The following is an 8,484-nucleotide window of genomic DNA, read 5'->3' as shown; positions in this document are numbered from 1 at the left end:
CCTTCCAAATGGGAAAAAAATAATTCGTCCTATTATTTAGTATTATATTTTCTCAAAACTTCTGTCGCTCTATCAGGGGCAGAGAACCTATCCCAGTTTCGGTTGTGCTGCTGGAGGTTCTAGGAAAGTCGGCATATGAAAGCACTCATCGTGGGCTAAATACTTAGATGCTTTCAGCAGTTATCCGCTCCACACTTGGTTACCCAGCGTTTACTGTGGGCACGATAACTAATACACCAAAGGCGAGAGATTGAAAAACTTTATTTCAAATTTACCCTTCTAATTCTTTAATTTTGATTTGTGGCCCACATTAGTTCATTTATTTGATAAGCAATGGAAAATAATCTTTGTTGTAAAAAGCAAAGTGCCGTTAAAAATTCAAACTTGGACACGTGACATTTGACCGTTGGAGGCAAGACGGAAAGAAGTGCCGGGACTTTGTCGCGGGCTTGTATGAACGCCACCTTCCTCCTTCATCCTCACTCTCAACTCTCGCCCATTCTTCAGACAAACATCATGAGACGCCATGGCTGGCAGCGCCCTCTCCATCCTTTACAGGTTAGCCTAATTTCTGAATTTTTCCTGCTTCCTTATGTTTCTAGATGGAGAAATCGGTCACTATTAGGGTTTCAATGGACGGAACTTGAGTTCTTGTCGATTTAATACAATGCATCTGCAGACTAGAAGCCTTCGTAATCTTATTTCCTTCCTTCTGCTTTCAGATTGTAGCCATCGCGATTTACAGCTTTCTAGTAATGGCGTTCTACACTTTCTTAGGGCTTTTCCTTGGAAGCAGAGTCGCCGAAATTACAGTCACGACGCTTTTTTCGTTTGTGGTATTGTAATCGGATGGAGCTTGGATCTCTCTTTCTCTCTCGATTTCTCGATTTCTCGATCTCTCTCACTAATACTCTGAAGATCTTTACTGGTTTCTGTTTGATCGTTATATTCAGGTGCTTTCAGTGATGTTTCTATTCATAAGGTGCACGGCTATTGATCCAACCGACAAAACCAGCGTCCGAAACAAGAAGAAGATGGAATCAAAATCCAAATCCAAGAGTTTCTCTAGAATTAATTTTGGATTAATGCTCAGGCAAATCGTTTTGAGGCGCTTTAGGAATATAGAAAGAAAGATTCTCAAAACATTCATCCGGAGGAAGTATCTGGATCCATGGAAGGTTGGCCCTCAAATGGAGCCTTTGCTCCCTTATCTTCTTGTAACGAAGGATGATGTGATCACTCCTGATCCCAAGGAGGAGGAGGATGTAACATTTTGCTCTCTCTGTAATTTCGAGGTACTTAATGTTTTGTAATTAATGTTTGTATCCAATCCATTCCAAGCCTGCTTATGATCCTTATCAAACTCCTTCTTGCAATACAGGTGAAGAGGCACAGCAAACACTGTCGGACCTGCAATCGTTGCGTTGAAGGATTCGATCACCATTGCAGGGTAATATACAAATATCCTACAAATTACTTTCATCATTTTTCATGTTTCTATGGATAGCTTTCTTGATTCCCGATGAATGGCTGTTTTTGTTTGTTCTCAGTGGCTAAACAACTGTGTTGGAAAAAAGAACTATACCACATTCTTTCTTCTGATGATATTCGTGTTGTTAATGGTTAGTCGCCCATTTACTTTTGAGTATTGTCCAAGTATGATTCTATGAACATCTGGTTAACAAAACAAATTGGGCGGATTCAGCTAGCAATCCAAGGAGGAACGGCCATTGCCATATTCGTACGGTGTTTTGCAGATAAGAAAGGAATGGAAATGGAGCTGCAAACAAGGTTCCACAGAGATTTTCCAAGAGAAGCGCTTGCCACAATTTCAGTAAGTTTTCCTCAAACTTTCTGTGTTAATGGAGTTCGGTTTGACACAAGTTAACCAAATTCCTCAAATGGCATGACAGGTCTTGCTTGTGTTGCTGACTGCTTATGGTTCAGCAGCACTTGGACAACTATTTTTCTTTCACCTAGTTCTCATACAAAAGGTAGATTTTCATTTTCCCTTAACTTGATTGATTATGGCATCCAAGGATGAGTCTGTTCTTCAATATATAGCCACTGGTTTCAGGGAATGAGAACATATGATTACATACTGGCCATGAAAGAGGAGAGCCAATCTATTATTGAAGATCCATTTGATGAAGACTACTCGGATTTCTCTTCCGACGATGATTTTGATTCACCTGAGAAAAAACCGACTTCGGTGTCACGTTTTGGCTTGTGCCAAGGAGAAGGACGAGTCAAAGAGGTAATTGTATAGTTTAAGCTACAAACTGCAGTCTTGATTATGTAGTGTAAATATGAATGGTATGCCTGAATCTATTGTGTTGTCTGTTTAGGACTCAACAAGATTGTCCATAAAAATAGATGCAAATCCCCAGACTCCATCCACTGGAAAACAAGGCCTTCGTATCAGTATCAATCCATGGAAATTGATCACTCTGAGCAGAGACAAGGCTCTTGCAGCAGCTGAGAAAGCCAAGGAAAAGCTTGAGAAATCCAAACAGGACTACCTGAAGCCCCTGCCACTAGAGACCAAATCTGGCCTACTGACTGACACTATTACTACTAGTACTGGTAATTGTGATGATATAGATGGAAGGGGGAGCTGGGGGAATGCAAAGAGTTCATGTGATGGGGTGCTGCCTAAGGCTAAGGGGAAGGTCCCTTCTGGTTCCCCGGAAAGTTTTTCGAGCCCAAGGAGACGTAGCTCAAGCTCCCTTAACACGGTCCCACCCTCGGTCGCTTGGGCGGCATCCATATCCCCAAAGCACAACAAGTACAGAAGAAATTTTGACCTGAAGTTGACACAAGTGTCCAAAGAGCTCGAGACCTACATTTCAAGACAGGTTTTATGCTCCATTATTAAGAAGGAAGAGAGCGCGGCCTCCCCAAGATAGTGTTGTTTCGACCGTTAGATATGTATAGAAAGTTCTTTTATCTGGGGATCATATCTTCTCCTTTCGAATTTGCTCGATCGTGGTAGCTATTTTTGAACTCTTCTTCCCAAAGAGATCTTGCTCAGCATCATCTTTGCTTAAGTGATTGATTCAAATGTTTACTATTTAAAGAGAGTTTCTTCGTCAAAGCACAGATCTAAACCTTCTAAACCTTGAATTAAATAATGCTCTCATCTCAACCCTTTTTTGAGGTTATCTGCAAGCAAGCCTTCAAAAGAATCCTCCATCAACGAAGCATCGGCTCAAAAACATATCAAATACTTGATACGTGTCAAGTATAGGTTCAATATTTGTTACTAACATATTGAACACGTGTAGATATACTAAATAGACACATAATAAACAATTTTTTTGAGAACAAAATACATAAAACTCGTTTTTAGCCATTAAATGTATAAATTTATTGACTTTGAAATTTCTTCGATAAAAATAATATATCTACAAAAAAAAAAAAAAAAAAAAGAGTATATTTTAATAAATATGTTATTGTCACATCGGTGCTTTAAATTTGTAAATTGTCACAATGTCCATAACATATCATATCATATCATATCTATGTCTCATATCTGTATCTATGCTCCTATAGAATACATTACATATTCGATATCAATGAATGTAGTACACGTATCTTGTCGTGAAATATCACCAACATTTGTTTGTCACTCATAAACATCAGTTAACAATCATTAATAGACCAATAGACATCCATCTCTAATAGACTTCTATGCTAACAGGCGTCTACTACTGATACACATTTATTCGACATGAGTAAGATTGAAATCAAAGTAAAAACTCTTTTTTTCTTTTGTAAAATACATTTTTTGGTTCTCGACGCTTTTGTTCCCACAAATCTAGACACAAACAATTTCGTTTGTATCTAACATGAAAGACATTCGTTCTAGATTTCGGGAATGAACAGCTAATTCATTTCAAAGTTTAATCATACAAAAAATGTAAGATTGTAATAAGTTTATAAATTTGCTCCATCATACAGCCAAAGACAGATTTTGTAACCTGTATGAGGGAGCAAATTTTATCATACAAAATTAAGTTGTTATAAAACTTAAGATCATATCTTTTTAAGTTGCATTTCATAACAGAGACGCAGTGCCACTACTTGGGTTTAACGTCTATTCCCCTAACCTCCATACCTCGTTTAAAGTGGAAAAAATAAATCGAAAGACCTTCATCATGAGTCGGTATAAATAAAGAGAGAAAAAAGGTAAGAACCCCACTTAACTTGGTTCTGGTGGGATCAACTTCAAACTTCGCATCCATTCACAGAAACTGGGATCATCGAAATGAAGAAAACTACTTTTCAGCTTTGTCCTCTGCTCTGTTGACAATGTTCTAAGTTGCGGAAATCTGGCCTCCTGCAACCATTAAATTAATAATACGTTAGCGTCATGTCATTGTTAGGAATCACGACCCTCCATAATGGTATGATTTTGTCCATTTTAAGCATAAGCTCTTGTGGCTTCGCTTTTGGTTTCTACCAATGGAGATGTATTCCTTACTTATAAACCCACAATTATTCCCTTAATTAGCTAATGTGGGACTCCCTCCCAACAATCCTCAACGGTCGTATCAAGTTCTCTAGTTCTCTAGCTCGTGGAAAAAAAAACCAAGCTTCCTCAGTTATTTAATTGCAATGAAGCACCACCCTTCACAACGAGATGAAGTGTGTTATTCTCCCGGGTCTTTACAAATAAGATCAGAACATAAGGATTCATGAAGAGTGGGTTATATCTTCTTCTTTCTTACTCACCTGTTCGTAAGGAGGGTCCTTGTGTGCTGGTATCAGCCGAGAAGCAAAATACCGAGCCTGAGAGCTCCCCTCCTGCTTCAAATTAAGTAGGTTTATCGTTATTGCAGAGACAGGCTCCAGAAAAAGGGAACAACAAACAGGCTTACAAAAACACAATCCATTTGGCACGAATAACAATTAAGGCCCGAGAAATTGAGAATTAAAAACCACAACGAGGAGAAACATATAGCATCTTTACCGACACAAACCTTGAACGCAAGAATCCTAGGAGCTGGGAACCTTGATTCAGTAAGCTCTTCTGCTAATGTTCTGCAAGCTGCTAAAGCAGCTGCACTTTTTCCTTCTTCAGCTGCAAGCTCAGCACCCTAAGTACACCAATAGAAGAAAAGGAATAATAAGTCCGGCTATATCAAAGGGCAAAAAGGAAAGCGAATTAGAAGATGAATGACAAGAAAAAAAAAAGAAAAAAAAACAGAACATTTTAAGGCCATGGCTGTAGAGGAATAGAAATAATCGAGCATATGTTAGAAAGAAGGAAAGGAGAGAACAGTCCTACCCTCTCTATATGTTCTTGCTCATCTGGTATTTAACAGTTCATATAATGTACTTTCTAGACACTGTTTTTGTGAAAAAAAAAATAGTAATATTGCGGAAACTATCTTGTACTGTTTATGTTCATTGACATTCAATTGCGAAAACTAATACTCAAATCAAATCAGATGTCACTGAACAGGGTAAGAACAAAATTTCACGTAGCACTTGTTTTCAAGACAAAATACCAATCGTAGCATTCCAAGCAAGAAAGTAAAGATGACACTGTAATATCTGAGATTACAAACTAAACATGAAGCATGCCAAAATAAAAATAATCTGCCAAAAGATAGTGTAGAGTAAAGGGTGGCATACCAACCAAATGAAGACATCTGTTCCATGATCAAGCACAACAGCAGCATCTGACTGCATCACGAGGTCATATGCTGGAAGTTCTTCAAAAGTACCCCCCTCCCGGTGCATTAAACAACGAGGTGCTACCATGCGGAGGGAAAGGTCGAAGGATGCATTCAAAAACAAGTTTCTCAATACAGACCTTTCATCTTCATGACCAACAATGCTTCCAAGAAGAGGGCCTCTTCTCAAATGGAACAGAAGCTCTGGCATTAAAGATAGTCCCTTTGGAAACTGATAGATCTTTGACTTTGGTGCCAGGGCCCCAAATTTCAAAGCAATATCTTTTACTCTTTCATCTATTGTAGTCCGCATATCTTCAGCATCAGACTGGCTTTTAGCTTGCAAGGCAGTCCTCTTGGCAATAAGGACTGCAGCTATTTCATCTTGAACACTTTCAAGATATTCTGATAAGCTATCAACAGTAGGCAATCTTATAGTAATTACTCTTGATATGTCAGCTTGGTAAACATTTGAATATTGTACAACAAACTGGAAAAATACAAAATCACTCTTTATGTCTCTCTTAGTCTCCATGGAGAGTGAGAAGCTTTGAGCTTCTTCTACACTTAGCATTTGAATGTAAAGAGAGGTGTCATTTTTTAAGGTTTCGTGTGTATCGATGTGTGCCTCTTCGCCCGGACCAATAACTTGGGTGATTTGAATGTCATCAGAATAGTGTACTTCTAACAAACCATGAGAACCTGCAGCCCTAGCAGATGCCCTCTGCAAGTTTACACCAAAGGCCTCCCCAAAGTCATCGTGAAGAACCAAAACACCACCAGAAGCTTTTACAAGAGGCTGCAAGATAGGAACTCGGACAGGGCATGTTCCAGCACATAGAATGTCAACCACTGTATTCTGTCGATGAGCCTCACGACCAAGATGCTCCATCCAATTTAAAGCAGACTTTTCCATGTGCAGGTAATTTGGAAGACTAACAGAATGGGGAACTGACCCAGGGCCATATGTATTAGGTCCACCAGCACAAACAATAATTCTACTACTAGCCCCTGACCTTCTAATCGCTCCTCGAGACACTTCTGCTGAAGGTCCTTGGATTATGGTAAGAGCAACTTCAACTGCAGTACCAAGGCACCTATCTCTAGAGGCTTCTGGAATGCTTAATTTATAAGGCCTCAGTGATGAAAATATCGTATGCGCTGCACGGAGTGAGGCGTGCATTGGCGATAAATATATCCCTGATCCATAAATTAATGCTTTCAAAGACTCCAGAGTTGGTGATTTATCACCAGGAAGCACATCAGCAGAGGCAACAGATTCTTCTGAAAAATCATGCACTGATACAGTACGTCCATACAGTATAATCCCAATTCTTGTTGTGGGGGAAACTGAATCAATAAAAGCATGCAAGGAGCTCTGGAGATGCTGAAGATGTGGCTCATCTAGCGAGTCATCAACAACCAGAACAATGGGAGCAGACGTTCTTGAGTCAGAAGCTGGAATAAATCCTGGTCTCCGATTCCCAGTTCTGACATAATCAACCACAGATGATGACAGTTCTGGAAAATGGTAAAGATCTTCTTTGCTCCGTGCTGCATATTCACCCTCACTTTCATTCAAATTCCGACAAATTACACACTGCCATTGACCTGAACCAATTAAGATATTGCAATACAGATTCGAATAAGCTCCACAGCTTGGACAACGATGGGGATCACGCTGTATTATTTGAGGACCTGATGAAACATCCCTCCCCGGCGAAATCAGTGCTCCAAAACCCAAACTAGGAACATTACCTTGTTTCTTCAGCTTCAACACCTGTATCCAGGTTGAGATAGCAGTAGATTGCAAGTAAATTTATGGCAACTAAATTTTATGAAACAATTGAGGTTAGCAGTCCGAATGAGAGAGAACAATTATACCAGAGTTTCAACATTCATTATAACTAATCAGGGAAAAAAAAGAGAAAGCAATACCTTCTGCGAAGAAAATAGAACATATGGCGAATCCCCCACAGGTTGAGGAGAAGCTGGTAAGGCGGAAGCAGATGAGAAGATGATAGGCTGAGGAGATGCCGGTGAAGTACGAAAGGGGACAGCAGTAGGCGGGATGGGAGAAGTAAAAACAGGAGGTCCGGGGGGAGTACTCAAACGAGGAACGGGAGTAGCAGCTATAATTCCATTCCCCGGAGAGGGTGCCGACATCTCATCCTGTTGGAATTCTGGAGGAAATCTGGATGGTCCTGTCGAGATTAAGGGCGGAGGCATTGTCTCAGAGCATGGTGCTGCAGTGTCGGGTTGCCGAACCGGGAGAGTGGCGGAGAATCCATGGGAAAACTGAGGTGTATAGGCCATTGGGGAGTCGAAAACAACGGAATCGAAACGGGCGGAGAAAGAGGATGATATTGCAGAAAACAACAAAAAGAATCAAGGAGATGATCGGAATGAAGGGAAATCAGGTCAAATTCGTTTAACTTCAATTCTTCATCGACGAAATCAGAAATGAATGAACGCCATTGAAGAAGAAAGAGAAGAAAGAAATCTAAGATTCGTAGAAGAAAGAGAGAGCGATCAAATTGAATTTGAATGCAGAAGGAAGAAGAACAAATCTGATCGAAGAGGCGTTCGTCGTAAACAGAGTGAATGAGAGTGCGAAGGGAGTGAACCGCCGTAGCAGTTGGATTTTCGCGGGAGCCGCCACGTCCGTCGAACACTAACGTGACCGTCGCCTACCTGTAATTAAATTTCAGCCTATTTCCTGAACATAAAATTTTCCTTTTTCATTGTAAATTGGTAGAATAGGGTTCACAATTCAATTCGTCCTCGAAGTATTTTATTA

The 8,484-nt window shown here is 40.0% G+C and overlaps 2 protein-coding genes across 2 annotated transcripts; one reads left to right on the top strand and one right to left on the bottom strand.

Moving 5' to 3' along the window:
* Nucleotides 1-395: 395 nt before the first annotated feature.
* LOC111807299 (protein S-acyltransferase 18) lies at nt 396-3,097 on the top strand. Its single transcript, XM_023692969.2, has 9 exons — nt 396-558; nt 723-836; nt 954-1,295; nt 1,382-1,450; nt 1,551-1,622; nt 1,706-1,834; nt 1,914-1,994; nt 2,078-2,257; nt 2,349-3,097. The coding sequence occupies exons 1-9, from the start codon at nt 454-456 to the stop codon at nt 2,907-2,909; spliced, it is 1,653 nt and encodes a 550-aa protein (XP_023548737.2). The 5' UTR covers nt 396-453; the 3' UTR covers nt 2,910-3,097.
* Nucleotides 3,098-3,923: 826 nt separating this feature from the next.
* LOC111780303 (protein transport protein SEC23 A) lies at nt 3,924-8,434 on the bottom strand. The gene is made up of 5 exons (XM_023660678.2): nt 7,623-8,434; nt 5,644-7,464; nt 4,986-5,102; nt 4,738-4,809; nt 3,924-4,342 (listed from the first exon to the last, which is right to left on the bottom strand). Exons 1-5 carry the CDS (start codon nt 7,998-8,000, stop codon nt 4,205-4,207), a joined length of 2,526 nt encoding a protein of 841 aa, XP_023516446.2. The 5' UTR covers nt 8,001-8,434; the 3' UTR covers nt 3,924-4,204.
* Between the last annotated feature and the right edge of the window lie 50 nt (nt 8,435-8,484).

The sequence above is a fragment of the Cucurbita pepo genome, chromosome 1 (genome assembly GCF_057944985.1).
Source record: "Cucurbita pepo subsp. pepo isolate OVF chromosome 1, ASM5794498v1, whole genome shotgun sequence".
NCBI lineage: Eukaryota > Viridiplantae > Streptophyta > Magnoliopsida > Cucurbitales > Cucurbitaceae > Cucurbita > Cucurbita pepo.
Note: the sequence above shows the minus strand (reverse complement) of the source record. Positions and strands in the feature narration are given on the sequence as shown.